The 16,642-nt window shown below is 41.4% G+C and overlaps 1 protein-coding gene across 1 annotated transcript; it reads right to left on the bottom strand.

The window, feature by feature from the left end:
* Positions 1 to 7,361: 7,361 nt before the first annotated feature.
* Positions 7,362 to 8,321, bottom strand: LOC130867496 (putative MAGE domain-containing protein MAGEA13P). The gene has a single exon (XM_057759538.1). It carries the CDS (start codon positions 8,319 to 8,321, stop codon positions 7,362 to 7,364), a length of 960 nt encoding a protein of 319 aa, XP_057615521.1.
* Positions 8,322 to 16,642: the final 8,321 nt, after the last annotated feature.

Raw genomic sequence — 16,642 nt, forward strand, 5'->3', positions numbered from 1 at the left:
AGAACAAAGCATTAAACAATCACTCGGCCCTTTTAAAAGCAGGGCCACCATTTGAAATTCTCCTATTAAGAATTCTCTGTTCAATTCAGTACCCCATTTTTTAAATTGGGTTATTTAGAATTTTAATGTCTACTTTCTTGAGTTCTTTATATATTTTGGAGATCAGACCTTTGTCTAATGTGGGGTTGGTGAAGATCTTCTCCCATTCAGTAGGCTGCCTTTTTGTCTTAATGACTGGGTCCTTTGCTTTATAGAAGTATCTCAGTTTCAGGAGGTCCCATTTATTCATTGTTCCTCTTATTGTCTGTGCTACTGGAGTTATATGTAGGAAGTGGTCTTCCATGCCCGTGTATTGCAGGCTACTTCCCACTTTCTCTTTTATCAGGTTCAGTGTGGTCAGATGGCTTTTGGGATCCTATTCTATTTGGATGCATACCTTCCTAAGCCTGGATGTAGCTGGAGGACCTTGGACTTCCCACAGGGCAGGGTACCTTGCCCTCTCCTAGGACTGGAGGGAGAGGGGATGAGGATTGTGGCGGAGTGGGAGGGAAGTGGGAGGAGGAAAGGAAGTGGAAATTTTGATTGTTATTATTTATAAAGTAATAAAAAAAATTTAAAAAGCAGGGCCACACCCCCCACTGGAAATCTGGCCTGGTCACAGGAGATGGCCAGTTCAGGCTACCTAATCACTATTGTTAGGAGTCTTAGCTGATGGTATCCTTGTAGATTCTGGGAGTTTCCCTTGCGCCATGTTTCTATCTGACCCCTAAACGCCCCCCATATCAAGACATCTCTTTCAGTACTCTTTGTCTCCACCCACATACAAATCTGATCCTCATGTGCCCATCCTCACCTGTCCCCAGTCCACTCAGGAGATCTCTTCTATTTCCCCTTCCCAGAGAGATCCATATATGCCCCCTTGGGCCCTCCTTGTTATCTAGCCTCTCTGATGCTATGGGTTATAACATGGTTACCTTTTACTTTACAGCACATATCCACTTATGAGTACATACCATGTTTGTACTCATCTAGGTTCTAGGTCTGGGTTAGCTCACGCAGGTTGATTTTTTTTTTCTAGATCCATTCATTTGTCTGCAAATTTCCTGATTTCACTGCTTTTATCACTGAGCAATACTCTATTGTGCAGATGTACCACATTTTCATTTTCTTTATCCATTCTTTAGTAGAGGGACACCTGGGTTGTTTCCAGATTCTGGCTAGTGTGAATAAAGCTCCTATGACCATAGTTCAGTAAGTGTCCTTGTGATATGACTGAACATCCTTTGGGTATATGCCCAAACGTGGTACTGCTAGGGTCTTGGGGTAGATTGATTCCCAATTTTCTGAGAAACTGCCATATTAATTTCCAAAGTGGCTATACAATTTTGCACACCCACCCGGAGTGTTCCCTTTGCTCTGCATCCTCTCTGGCATAAGCTGTTATTTGTGTGTTTGAGCTTAGCTTTTGGGTGTAAGATGGAATCTCAGAATTGTTTTAATTTGCATTTCCTTGATGGCTAAGGATGTTGAGCATTTCGTTTCTCTACCATCTAAAGTTCTTCTGTTGAGAATTCTCTATTAAGATCTGTACCTCATTTTATTAAGTTGGATTACTTGGTTTTTGATGTCCAGTTTCTTGTGTTTTTATGTATTTTGGAGCTCAGTCCTCTGTCGTATGTGGAGTTGATAAATATCTTCCAGCAGAGGAATATGGGACACCAGCTCAGCCACACAACTTGTGACCTACAGTCTGTCCTGCGTGTGAAAGGTGATAATGGTGGCACAGAAATTGTGGAAGTGGTCAACCAATGACTAGTCCAGTCTCAAACCCATGCCACAGGAGTGATCCCACTCTTTACACTTTCTGGGATGCCAGGACCTAGAGACTAGATGGCCCAGAGACCTAGGATCGGACTGAAAATGTTTGGAGAAAAAATGTCAATGTTATTATTGCTGACAATATTCTGCTTTATTCATAGACTGGTGACTACACTAATTGTCATCAGCAAGTCTTTGTCTAGTAATGAAAATATATGCAGAAACACAGCCAAACATTAGGCCAAGTTTGGGGAATCCTGCTGAAGAGAAGGAGAAAGGATTGTAGGAGTGAGAGAGTTCAAAAGCATCACAAGAAAACCCACAGAAACAACTAACCTTAACTCATGGGAGCTCATGGAGTCTTAACTGAAAACTAGGGAGGCTGTGTGGAACTGACTTAGGCCCCCTACCTGTATGTGACAGTTAAATAGTTTGGTGTACTCATGTGACACCTAACAATGGGAGCAGAGGCTTACTCTAACACTTTGCCTGGCTTTTGGGAACCTATTCTTCATACTGAATTGACTTGCCCAACCTTAATGCACGGGGAGGAGCTTAGTCTTACCACAACTAGATGATATGCCATGCTTCATTCTTACTCTTGGGCAGCCTGCTCCTTTCTAAACAGAAACAGAGGAGGTGTACATCAGGATGGGAGGGTAGTGGGGGAGGGAATGGGGGGATAGGAGGGAGGGGAAACTGGTGGGGATGTAAAATAGATACATTTAATTAAAACCAAAGAAAACAAAACAGTAGGTCACATATATCTGTTCAGGTTAAATTTATATTAATCTAGTCCTACAATAAGTTCAGCTTCTCAGCAAGTGAGTAGCATGTTACAAAACTAATAGAGGTAATTGTAGGAATGGATGAGTAGATGAATTAACAGAGTTTTCCTTAGGCCTTTTAAGAATAGGTAATTTTTTAAAAAAGCAAGTCTAACCTCATATAAAAAAGGGGAAATTAATGGCTCATTTAACCAAATCAAAGGAGGGGTCTGAACCCAGAACAGTTGTAAGCAAACTTCAAATAGCAGCTGCTTGCTTACTGTGATGTTCTCATCCTAAGTTCTGTTTCATTCTCTCTTGCTCTTGATCCCTCTCACTCTCCTGTTCTGTCCCTCATCTCCCTCTATTTCCCTCCTACATCAGAGACCGAGAGCCCTTTGCTGATCTTTTGGCCTATCCTGGTTTGACTAAAAATAAACAGTTTCTTAACAAGGAGACAGACATGTCCCTGAGATAAATGAAATGAGGGAACAATAAATCAAGTAATATAAACCATAGACATAGTTTATAAACAAACATCAGAATCTTGTCAACATTTTTTAAACATAGATAAATGCTGCAAGAACATGGATCTTTTTTTTTTTTTGAATGGAAGGAAGTTTTTCTATCCTTAGGGCATTCTTTTGGGATTTATAGGGTATAGGTAAAAAATACCCACAGAGCCAAAGGGAAGCTTTTAATTCTGTATGTTCTTGGGGTTTTCCACTCCGTTTTTCATCTGTATTAACAGTATTAAGGCCCAAATGCCAGAATCTATCCCAATAAAACAAACACTAAGCAGTCTGTCTTTATACTCAGGAAATCCACATATGCTACACTCCTACCTGTATAGGTCGGTACCTTTGGGTAAACTGGGAGCCAAGATTTTTCCTATCGTCTTCTTTTGTAGTACTTATGGGGCATTGACCCTTAAGCCTTGGGCTTGCATATCACTGAGCTGCACCTCCAGAAACAGACAAGAGACTGTGGATAGATGACTAAACTTCGTTTTCTTTTCCCATTAGAGATAGAATGTCCACTAAGGAACAACTATTTATCTTCTAGGGTTTTAGAAATTTAGCTTCCTATATGCGTTTCTCATCTGTCTCTTATGCAGGAGGCTTTAGTTTTTACCCATCTAAGTAAGCTCATTCATCTATATATTTCTTCAATGGCCTGCTTCAAATCATATACCTTCCCCCTTTTATAAAACTTAGATTCTTTTCTCAAAAATATATCCTGATTATGGTTTTCCCTCCCTCAACTCCTCCCAGTTCTTCCCCACCTCCCTTCCCTTCCAGATTTACTCCCTGTCTCTCATTAGAAAAGAACAGGTTTCTAATAGATAACAATCATACATGACAAAATAAAAAAGTAAGATGAAACAAAAATTATCATTTTGAAGTTGGACACAGCAACTCAATAGGAAGAGGAATCACAAGGGCAGGCACAACGGTCAGAGATCTGCTTGTTCTCACACTCAGGAGTCCCATAAAAATTCTAAAATAACAGCTCTATTACATATGCAAAGGAACTGCTGCAGACTCACATAGACTCTGTATTTGCAGCTTTAGTCTCTGTGAGTTCATCTGTGCCTTGTTTAATTTATTCAGACGGCCCTATTCTCCATCCCCTCTGGATCTTACACTACTGCTGCCCCTTCCTCTGCAGGGCTCACCTGAGCTCTGAGAGGAGGGCAAATAATATATAATTAATAAAACCCTAATGCTGCTTGTTAATTTCAAAATCTCTCATTTTCCCCTTCTTTCCTCCACATTAAACTTTGGTCACATCTCATTTACAAAGCAATTTGAGAGTATATTCAAGGGGTTCAGTGGGTATGACCAGGAATCAAAGCATTTTTCACAGTCTATCACATACTGAAGCAATGATGATTGGATCAGAGGAATTCCCGACGAGGGCTGGGACATCCGGAACTCCTCTGCAGAGAATGGGACTGCTCTGTCAGGGAACTGATATGGGATTGTTCCATTGGGAGCAGGATATAGCCTTCAAAAGAGGTTCTGCTAGTTTCAGCAGACCAGTTTCCAGAGTTAGACCTGAGGGACAGGGGCTTTCAAAGGGAAGGGTGCTGTAATTTGACAAAGTACTGGGGTGAAACAAAATGGCAGCAGTTGGATGGGGTAGATCTTTTGAATTCTGGAGCCCAGGTTAGAGGACCCCAGTAAATGTCAGCAATGAATCTCAGATTTTTTATTTCATCTTCCTTATTCAATTCTGTTTTCCATGCTTTGCTTAAAAGTTCTGTTTTGTTTTGCCAAAAACATTACTGAGAAATGAACTATGAGAACAGGAATAGTATAGGCCTTGGTGAACTCGGATGAGGAATTAATTCTCAGACATGCAATTTTCTAGTCATATATTTTGGGCAAAATGCCAGGTGCTATTAGTCTCAGAGTTCTTCGCTGTAAAAGATTTAAGTAAGATTTGGGGTGTTTATGGGATATATACAAAGTACTAGACATATTTGTGTGGTGTGTATTGTATTTCTAATATATGTCAAGTTTTCAAACAGAACTCACTAAAATTTCCTTATTAATAATATACATATTATTTAAACCTATTTAGTTTGGAATTTCCCCAAGTTCTATACAGTTCACAGGATGTTTGTCATTTATAGTTTCTAATTTATCCAAATCATTTTTTTTCATTCATTTAACTGCCACTAATTTTCTAACCCTCGCTTAAAGTTGACAAAACAAATGTCAGGCTCACCTAATTATTAACGACCTCACAGTCTAAATGCGTGAGAACTGGACCTGCCTGGCACCAGCTGCGGCACTCAGGAGAGAGGCCATGCACCTTCCTGGGCAGCATAGTAGAGCTGACCCTGTGGCGGGGGGAGCTAGCCCTAAAGCTGAAAATGTGGGACAGCTGTCCCCACTACTCATCTGTCATGCAGTGGTGTGGGTGGGGGAGAGATGTTCCCCCATAGCCCTCACCTACTGCAACAGACAAGAGTGCTGACTCTCCTCCTAACCAGCTGCAGCACTTGGGAGAGTGGGCCCCGCACCTTGCCTGGACAGCACAGTAGAGCTGACCCTATTGACTAGGTGCAGGTCCATCCGAGAACATGAGCATGGGAGATCTGGCCTCGCCCCTCATCTGCCATATGGTGGTGTGGGTGGGGGAGAGAGCCCTCGCCCCTCACTGCCTGTGGTAGGTGGGAGAGCTGTCCCTGCCCCTCACCAGCTGAAGCATTCAGGAGAGTGTCCCCTGCACACGCCTGGGCAACACAGTAGAGCTGGCCCTGAAGGTGTAGGTGCAGGAGATCCAACTCTGAGAGTGTGAAAGCAGAATCGGCCCCACCTCTTGCAAGGGGAAAACGAGCTGGGCAATGCTGGAGAGCTTGCCCTGGAGGTGAAGACAGGGGAGAGCTGGTGGGCTGACCAACCCTGCAACTACCCAGGCCCAGAACCAGGGCTATGTGTTAGCCCACCCCAACATCCACCCCGTCTGTGATTTGCTGGAGCACAGGAAGGCCAGTCCTGCAGACCCAAAGCTGCAGGATCTCCACGACACAGGACAACAGCAGAATAACCAAGAGGAGTCCCAGTGAGGGCCCAGCATCGACAGTGTAGTAGAAACCAGAGGCCTTGGACCAGATCAATGGCACTGTGCAATGAACACTGGCAAGTAAAGATATATGGATAAAAGGGTCTACTGCGTGACTCACTGTGTCATGCTACTGCTTCCTTTTCCCTTTTCTTAAATTTCGTTTTATTTTGGGGAGGCTTTGTAAAGGCAGAGGTTGGATACAAAGGGATGGGAAATGAATGGGATCGAGATGTATGATGTGTAAGACTCAAAGAATATCAAAAGGAAGTTAAAAAATAAAAAAAAATGACCTTACAGGAGTGGGTTCTCTGAGACCAGGGTTAAGGCTGTAACCTAGAGAATTCTATCCACCACGTGAAGGCAGTATTGTCAAAGTTCCCAGAAATGTTTTGTACACAACGCTTAGGTAAGACATTATGTTCAATAGCACTCAGAAAGAGTTCACGTCACCTTCTATAATGGTCCCCGTCCCCAGTGGAGGTTTATTTCTTATTTAGCCATACTTCAAAGAGAAGTTCTCTGAGCACTTTTTTTTCCTTCTAAGTTTTTCTCTCATGTATTAGACACATTGCCTGAGAATCTGGTCCCTACCACCATCTACCTTAACAGAGGATTTGTGATTTTCCAAAGCCCCCAAATGCCTTGGCTCAAAGTACTGATACTTTATGGCTGATATTTGGTATCCCACCTCCTCAGGCCTTTAACTTAAGTCTTTGTTTTTCACACTATTTCATCATCTTCCTCACTGATATATGAATTTCCCCTGATATACACATGCCTTCCAAAGAACAGACACTGCTTGCTGGGAAAATAGGGCAGTGCACTTTATTAACCTTTAACTGCACATGCATTGTTCACTAAATCAACCAAGTAAGAGGTGCATATGTTTAGCTTCACAAAACAGACAAGAACAATAGAATCTGTCATTTTTTTTTAGATCTTTCACATGTCCAAGGAAAGCTCTGTTGCAATGCTATTTGATCTTCCTCTACACCTCAAAGCTGAGAATGTTCTTAACATGCTTTTCCCAGCAGCAAACTTCTTCTTCTGAAACAAATGTGGGAGCAACAGTTAATGAATGGAGACTCTGAAGCTAATAAACCCTTTAAGAAGGAACAAAAAGAAAAAGAACACAAACTCTCTTCTACATGAATATGTGACTGCTGTCTTTAATCAGTGTAAAGAAGCAGTCTCAATTTACTCAGGGCGGGAGAAGCTGCTGGGCTTGTCCACAGAACCCGAGTCTTCTGGGGCAACAGGACTGGCCATGGAGGCAAGGGCGGTCTGGGCTCTCTCCTCTTCATCCTTCAAGGCTTCCCTATACAGAGCTGTGAAGGCCGTGGGGCTGCTCCGGACAATCTTGGAGAAAAACTCCAGGACTTTCATCTTGCTGGTTTCAGCACGGGCCCTTGGGCCCCACAGAAACTCATAGCATGGAGGATCACTGCCGGGTACCAGCTGGTATTCCAGGTATTTCTCGGAAACCAATTCCTCAGTGATGAACTTTCTGGGATTCCCACAGATGAAATCATGTTGGTCAGGAAATATCCCAACCGTATTCAGCATGTCCCAGATCTTCTCCTCAGGAGCACGGTTGCCCTCCATGAAGATGGCACCAAGGATGAGCACCAGGAGGCCTATCTTGGGGATGCCCTCGTCGTCATCACCACTCGAGCGCCCATCATAGGTGAGGTCAAGAACTTTAAGGAGCTCATAGGAGTGGTTGATAGCATCCACTTCCTTCACTTCTATGCCAAAAACCATTTCCATGCATTCACAGGCATGCTTGAAGATCACTTGATAGTAGTGCTTGTACTCTTTGACAACACTCAGAATTTCTGCCTCGGTGACGGGCTGCTTTGTTGTATACTTGAAACTCAGAAACTTCACCAATTCGGTCACCTTATACTGTAGCTGACTGTTGAGCAAGAACCTGGAGAAGAGGTAGGCCTTTGAGATGCTCTGACGTCTCCCTGCTTGACGAGCAGAACCTTCATTTGGTAGAGTGGCTTGGGCGGGAGCAGAGGAGGAACAGGGAACCTGAGCAGCAGATTCTCCCTCTGAGGTGCCCACCTCCTTAGCTACGGGAACCTCCTCACTGAGCTGACCCTCACTCTCTTCTTGGGCCTCACGGCCCTGCTCATGCCTGTGGGACATTATAATTTGTTTTGCAGGTGGCAAGAGAAAGTTGACAAAGAGTGGCCTGAGGGTGAGAGAAAAAAAATGAGGGTTTGGTAAGCTGTCAGCAGTGACAAAGGTTTTCTCAGTATTTATCTTAGGTAGTTCTCTTAGGTCTCATGGGCCTGCCTCCTACCAACTCTATTCTACTCTATAGTCTCTGGCTATGACTCAGTACAGTAACTATGTCCTTTGTTCCTGGAACCTCCATATAAGCAATTCAGGAGAGGGGCTCAGGTCCCAGACAACAAGCACAGACTGGGACTAACCACTGTATAGAAGTACACTCTGCCAGGTCCACACAGTTATGGAGTGAATGGGTCCTCTTAATAGCAGTGTATGAGACTAGGTTTACCTGTTGTGTGAAAGTGTCTTCTTTCCACCCTCCAACTGACTATGGCAAGGCCTGAGACACCTCTCTCTGATAAACTGATTCTAGTCTCTCGACACTACGGGGGCGGGGGGATACTGGCACAACAAATCAGTATATCAGAAAGTAGGGTCTCTCAGGGTAAGAGCAGCAAATCTCTAAGGGCTCAAGAATTCCCTCCATCTTTGTTCAGGGTCCACATACTGTTTGCTAACAGAACTTGTCTCATTCTTTGGTTGGGCAGATAGAGCCAACTCCACTCACTTAGAACAGTGCCTTCCCCTCACTAAGACCAATAAGACTAAGGATAGTGACCTCTACTCACTATCCTTTAGACCTTGGCAGTGGCAGAAGAATCTAGTATGTACTTCCCTCAGAGTCCTGCCCTCTGGCAACCTGAATTTCCCCATCTCAGATTCCACCCAAGTTAAAAATATCTAAAACAAAATAGTCAACATATAAACAGCCCCACCTTTGTAAAATACTGAACTACCTGGAAATGACAGGGGTCTCATACAGACATGTTTGTCTGGGGCCTTCTTGGGCTAATATTAGAAGAGAAGTTTCTTATTTTTTTTATTGAAATTATTTTCATAGAATATATTATGACCATTGTTTCCCCTCCCTATCTCTTCCTAGATAGATCCTACCTTCTAATCCCAAGCTTTCTTTCTCTCTCTTTTAAGAAAACAAACAGGCAAATAAGATAAACAAGGATAAAACAAAATGAACAAACAGCAAAAAGAAACAAAATGGGAAATAAGCTGACACACAGGTGTATGTGCACACACATTCATGGACACACAAGTGCCACACACACTTACCCAGCACGTACACATACGCAGCATGCATGTGTATGCACGCACACTTACATGCACGTACAAAAGCAAACACACGTAAGCAAAACCCATAAAAACTTAAAATCTGGCAGGGGCAGTGGTGTTGTAAGCCTTTAATCTCAGCACTTAGGAGGCAGAGGCAAGCAGATCTCTACATTTATTTGAGGCCAGCCTGGTCTACAGAGTGAGTTTGAGGGCAGCCAAAGTTACACAGAGAAACCTTGCCTTTGAAAAGAAAACCCTCAAAGTTGGAAACCATAAATAACATAGAAACAAAAGACTAGTGGGGGGGAGGGGTGGGGTAGGGGGTGGAGAGAAAGGGGAAATGGGGAGGAGCGGGATGGGGTGGGGGAGGGGCCTGGGCAGTCAGTCAGGGCATTCATGGGGGCAGGGGATATGGGTTGGCAGAACGGAGGATGGGGGGGCAGGAAGGGGTCCAAATAAAACATTACGACGGAAAAACCTCCACAATACCTCTGAGTTTATTTTGTGTTGGCTATTTACTGCTGGGTGGTGGCATGGGACCTGCCGTAAGCGTGGTTTGGATATCCAGGAAAATTCCCATGGAGAAACTAATTTTTCATTTGTAAGAAGCTGTTAATTTAGAAAAGGTGCTTGTTGTTGGAGACAGGAGCTCGTGCATACTTCCCCATCTCACGGTGGGACCCAGTTTGGTTTGGAATTGTACAGGCATTGGAACTGATGCGCGCCATGAGACACGGCCATGAAACTCTAGCAGTTTGAGGGCCATGACACAGCAGTTTCTGTGGGCTCGTAGCTGAGCGCATTTCCGTAAGCTTTGTTCTGTCTGAAAAAGGTCCCCAAGACTCAACAATATATTCCCGTACTTTGGCGTTCGTCCGGAATTGTCTGGAAGCTTCCCTCTACTGACTAGAGTTAAACTCTGTCAGAGAAATCACCCCTCAGGATTCCAAAATGGAGGGCGCCACCATAAACCAGATCCATGTAACAGGCCTTCCCCACCAGCGCCGGCAGTAGAGGCATGGTAAGGAGCAGAGGCCCTTCTATTTGTGAGGAAAGGTTTATACACCAATGTACCTAAAACTTTTCGCATATCCTTACCTTCAAAACCACCACAGGGCCTACAATCCCTCAGGCAGCTGAAGAGCAACGGCCGTACCTCCTTCGCCCGCCCGTCTTCGCCGCTTCTGATAGCCGAAGCGGAAGTGGAAGTCAGTATACGTCACATTCACTTGTTACCGGAAGCTGTAAAACAAAGACCTCTTACCTCAGATCCGTTTTCACTAGAGGTAGGATGGGTTATAGAACAAGCTAAAGGCCCAGGAAAGGTTTTAGGAAACAGAACTAGAACTTGTGATAGTGATAAGCTGGTACAAAGGAAAATACTGGGAGCAAAGCATGGAAGCCTTCCAGCGGCAAAGCGGCAAAGTGGCAAAGTGCAGCAAGTCCTTCAACATAAAATATGAAAGCATTAAAGGAACCACATTATTTTGTATCTTAATTTTTTTATGAAATAACACTTTTATAAATCAAAACTGTTAACTATCTCCTTAGAGCAGGCCTTTAATCCTTCATTAATATGTCATTTTTAATAAACATAGTGACTATTTTTTAAAAATAGCCTTTATTCTTAGCTCGGTGTCTACAATTCCCGGCACCTTTTTATCTCTTCCTCTTCTAGAGGCCACAACCCCTCAAACCAATATCTTTACTACACTAAGATCAGCAATATGGTGGAGGGGACAGCCCTTGTTTGACAAATTTATAAGAGATTCAGAAATAGCTATATAGGTTTGGGTGGGATTTTTCTATCATTCAGGTTGGAGACTCAAAGCATTTGTATTCTTCTTACTATGGTCTGTATTCCTTGCTTCCACAAGGTCTTCTATTTCCCTGAAACACTTTCCACAAGACTATGGAGTGTGGTGATGGAAATACCTGTCCCAGAAAGCCCTGCCCTAACATTCACAGACAAAGAGGGTGATGTTTCTATGTGAGACCCTCTCAAGGGATTTTCTTACCTTCGTTCATGGGCCAGAGTGCCTCTGTACAGACTGAGTCTTATTCTTGTAATCAGACTCTCACTTCCCTGAGAACAAAAAAACTCTTATTTTTCTGGCATCCAGTTACTGATGTCAATGTGAGTCTTTATTCAATTTTTTTGTTGGTGATGTCCAGAAGAACAGTTGATTGTTGTTTAAAGATATGGTTTGCAATAATGTTGCTAACCTCTTGAAAAATGTGCCTGTATATTCCCTTGGTTTCTATGGAGATAAACTTCTGCAATTAATATCAGTATTGTTCATTTCTAAAGCAAACTTTTTTCTTGCTTTACAACTAGGTAAGCATTCTGGTACAATACTCAATAGTATTGGTGCAAAGTCCATCTCTTAGCTAGATTCTAAGAGATTCACAAACATAACAACATAGGCTTGATATATCCTGAAGTTAATCTGCCAATAACCACATAATACTACTTTATTTCAGAGGTGTACATGAGGTGGTGTTCTCTCTCTCGCTCGCTCTCTCTCTCATTCTGTGTGTGTGTGTGTGTGTGTTTGTGTATTAATTAAACTCATTAAACTCAATATTTCTTTAGATAAAGATTAGTATTATTTAATATTTTATGGCACTGGGAATTGAATTTAGGGCCTCATAGTTACAAAGTAAGCATTATACCACTGAGCTACCAAGCTATATTCTCAGCACTAAATGTCTTATTGCATTTATTTATTTATTTATTTATTTTTATATTTATTGTGAGTGTCCATTAGCACATGCATCATAGTACACATGAAGATATCAGAAAAGAGCATGTGGAAGTCTCCAGACTTGATAGTAATTGCTCTTACCCACTGAGCTATCTCACTGGCCCTTTATTTTACACTATAGTAGATGTAAATAAATATCAGCTAGAATGTGTTACTTGTTCCATATCACTCAAATCATTAGTGTGGGGCAGAGTTCTTTTTTTTTTTTATTTTATTCTTTTTTACTTAAAATTTCCAACTGCTCCCCGTTTCCCATTTCCCTCCCCCTCCTCCCACATATTGCACCCTCCCCCCGCTCCCCTCCCCCTATCCCCACTCCACTTCTCCTCCCCCTAGTCCACTCCCCCTCCCTCTCGATACTGAAGAGCAGTCCAAATTCCCTGCTCTACATGAAGACCAAGGTCCTCCCACTTCTATCTAGGTCCAGGAAGGTGAGCATCCAAACAGGCTACGCTCCCACAAAGCCAGTTCATGTATTAGGATCGAAACCTAGTGCCATTGTCCTTGGCTTCTCATCAGCCTTCATTGTCCGCCTTGTTCAGAGAGTCCAGTTTCAACCCATGCTTATTCAGTCCCAGTCCAGCTGGCCTTGGAGAGCTGTGGGGCAGAGTTCTTAAGGAGTGTATCCAGAGTCTATATTTCTACCTACTATGTCAAATTGAAATATAATTTTATTATGATATGCTTATTTAAAATAACATCTCATGGCTAGAGAGGTTATTAAGCCATTAAGACTGTTTCCCGTATATGTATGAGGACTGGGGTGTGAATCCCAGCACCCACAAAATAAGCTATGTATGTTCTTGTAAATGGCTATAGCCCAAGCACTGAGGATGTCAGAGGCTAGAAGATTCTTGAAGCTTGCTGGGTGCTATCCTAGGGAAAATAAAAGAAGCTCCAGTTCCAGCAAGAGATACTTCCTTAAAAGAATAAGGTGGAGAGTGATGCAGGACACCTGATGACCCCCTTTGGCCTCTGTGCAACTCACATACATGCATGTGCATACTACACAGACACTCTCTCATATGTTTAAATAAATTATATGAAATGAAATCATACTGACACGTATACGACAGACAGTATGTATTAATTATTTTGAAGTTATAATGGGAGTGAAATCCACCTGAATTCATAACTAAGTGGAAATATAAAGAGACATTCCAGTAGCTACTTTGTAATTTCTCTTATCTTTTATGATCACACACAGAAAATGTGGATCATGTTCTTCAACAAAATAAACAATTAAAATCCAACTGAATATCTAAAGTAAAGCAGTGATCAAACACCAGTAAACTACCTGTCCTTATACCATAATGACTCATGAAAAAGTTTATAATCAGCCGGGCGGTGGTGGCGCACGCCTTTAATCCCAGCACTTGGGAGGCAGAGGCAGGTGGATCTCTGTGAGTTCGAGACCAGCCTGGTCTACAAGAGCTAGTTCCAGGACAGGCTCCAAAACCACAGAGAAACCCTGTCTCAAAAAACTAAAAAATAAATAAATAAATAAATAGTTTATAATCAGAACTTGCCACACAAAGCCTTTTTTACTTCAAGAAGACTCATGCTGGAACTTCCAAACTCAACAATCAAACTGGATTGGCAGAAACCTGAGCCATATGATTCATTTGCTTATAACTTCTGAATGAATAAATGGGTGGAAATCATTCCAGTTTTGTTTTGGTTACTCTCCCTTTGTAAACAAAATGAGACTTTGCAAGAAGTAATATTTGCTATCAGGGTAGAAGGCAGTATTTCTCAGCTCTGACCTAATGCTAATCTCATGAGATATGGCAGTGGATAACCTATGAATGAAATGATTCTATAATAAAATTAATTTACAAAATGCTTATACTATGCTTTTCTTGCTATTGATTAATGAGAAAACATAGAATAGAGATCTAAACAATTCTGCAATACATATACATGATCAACTTATTTCAGTGTTCTCAACTTATTTGACTATAAAACATTTTATTGTGACATACTAATTTAATACATTATTGTCTGTTATACCCTTACTAACTGTATATTAGGCATAGACTTGTTTTCTGGTGTATCAGAAAAAGCATTAGAAAACATGCAGGCTTCAGCTACTATTCCACTATCCCTTTTCATTATTATTGTGTATGTAATCATATTAACTCATGTCTCTAATTCTTACAATAATATCTATTTTCAGTCACTCTTTAAGATTAAATGAAACAATAAACAACAAATGCCTCATGTAGATGCACAGCACTATATGTAGCCATTTTTGCTCACTCACCCTAAAGTGTCTTGTCTCCATCAACCTCTGTGCATCCTCTCCGAATGCTTCAAAATTGTATCACAAGACATACAAGAATGCTCCTTTGCTCCTCTAGGTTACACCACAATTTTGTCATACATTTCCCTCCGCATGAGACTGCTCTGGGTATGAATCTGCTCACAATTGCCCTATTATCAGACCAATTTCAGACACTTCTCATTTTGTATCAAATACACTTATAATAAATTCTAAGTCACAGAAATATAAAGCAAAGAACCGTGCTATGTGTACTTTATTTTTTTTTGTCCTAGAAGAAAAAGAATACAACATGTAGACTAATTAATAGTTGTGGTGATATTTTGTTTGTGCTATAACACACAAAGCTTTCCTGAAGATCAGAGTGTGAATCTAGCTAGTAGTTAGCCATAGAAGCCAGGCAGTAGTGGCACACACCTTTAATTCCAGCACTTGGGAGACAGGCAGACAGATCTCTGTGAGTTCAAGGCCACCTTGGGCTCCACAAGATTGACTCAGTCTAAAAGAGAAACAGGACCATGCTGGCTCATAACTTTAATCACAGCATTAGAGAGGTAGAGATGGGAAGTGATATGGCTGGGGAGAAGGAGGAATCTAAGGCGGGAGGAGAGAGGAGCTCAGGATTCAATCTGAGGTTTTGTAGATACATTCAGTCTAAAAAAATGTAGAGAAAGAATATCCCATTCAGTCTGAGGATTTCATTGAGGTAAGAACTATTGGCTGGCTGCTTTGCTTCTCTGATCTTCAGGCAAGCTTTATTTGTTAAAGCAAAAATAAAATATTACCACAAATAATACTGTATAATAAATGATAGACTGAAATAAGGAATAGTGTAACTATGTCTTAGGAAAGGGGGATCTAATTCTACTTGAAAATTTGACAATTCTTAGAAGTCATGCTGGTTATTAGGTTAAGGGCACATGGAAGGGTAATTAGGTAATGATCATTAACTGCTTTTCGTTATTTTATTAAAGTATGTATCTGTTTTTTATTTTTATGGGTATGAGCAAATGTTTTGTCTGCATGTATATTTGTGTATCATGTGCATGTCTGGCGCCTGTAAAGGCCAGAAGAAGGCATTGGCTGTTGTAGAACTAGAGTTACAGAGGTTGTGAGCAACCAAGTGGGTACTGGGAACTGAAGGCGGATCCTCTAAAAGAACAAAAGTGCGCTTAACCACTGAGTCATCTTTCTAGAGCTCCAAAGATAACAACGTGAAAAATTAGAGGTGGGAGCCCAGCTTTTGGTGCTTTATATTAAATCATCTACTGACTTCTTTTGTGGCCTGTTTTCTTTAATTTTGGAAAGCCTTATTTTTTGGTTAAAATTCTCCTAAATCTAGAACTTTTGCACATAATATTCTTCTATCAAGACATAGAGATACTAGAAAGGATGTGAAACTATTTCCAAATTTTCTTATGTAAAATTTAAAGTTATGTATATTTAACAAAATATTGGGTCGCAGTACTTGGATGTCCTAAAAACATTCCAAACTAGACATATTCAAAATTGAACTATCTTTTCATCACAAAGGTTTCCAAAATCTAGCCCAATTATTGAAGTCAGACCTAGGGGTCACGCAGATAGCCTAATAGAAATGATGAATTTGCTAACTCTGCTTCTGGTGGCTTTAACGTGATAAGGGAAGCTTTACAAAAAATTCCACAGAATAGGTAATACTAAAAAAAACCTTCTATGACCAGCATGCTATTAAGACATATGCTCCTTCTATATATAATAGATAAGATATGTATATATATATTCAAGCTAAGTACTCATCAATGAATGAGTGTATATAGAAATGTAGTCTTTATTCATTGTGGAATGCTTTAAACCTTAATTTTTTCATTCCCAACAATATGGATGTACCTTGAAGATATTGTGCTAAGTGAAATCAGTCAGCACAAAAAAGCACATACCACATACTCTTATTTGTATGTGAAATCTCAAACAGTCAAAGTCCTAGCAATTGAAAATGAAAACAGTCGTTATTAGCAACTCGGAATGGCAATATGAGATGATGCTAAATCAAAAGGTAGAATGCTTTCAGTTGT

Source organism: Chionomys nivalis, chromosome X (assembly GCF_950005125.1).
Source record: "Chionomys nivalis chromosome X, mChiNiv1.1, whole genome shotgun sequence".
Taxonomy (NCBI): domain Eukaryota; kingdom Metazoa; phylum Chordata; class Mammalia; order Rodentia; family Cricetidae; genus Chionomys; species Chionomys nivalis.

What these genes read in the sequence shown, in the direction of transcription:
- LOC130867496 (XM_057759538.1), bottom strand. Translation starts at nt 8,321, where the DNA reads ATGTCCCACAGGCATGAGCAGGGCCGTGAGGCCCAAGAAGAGAGTGAG.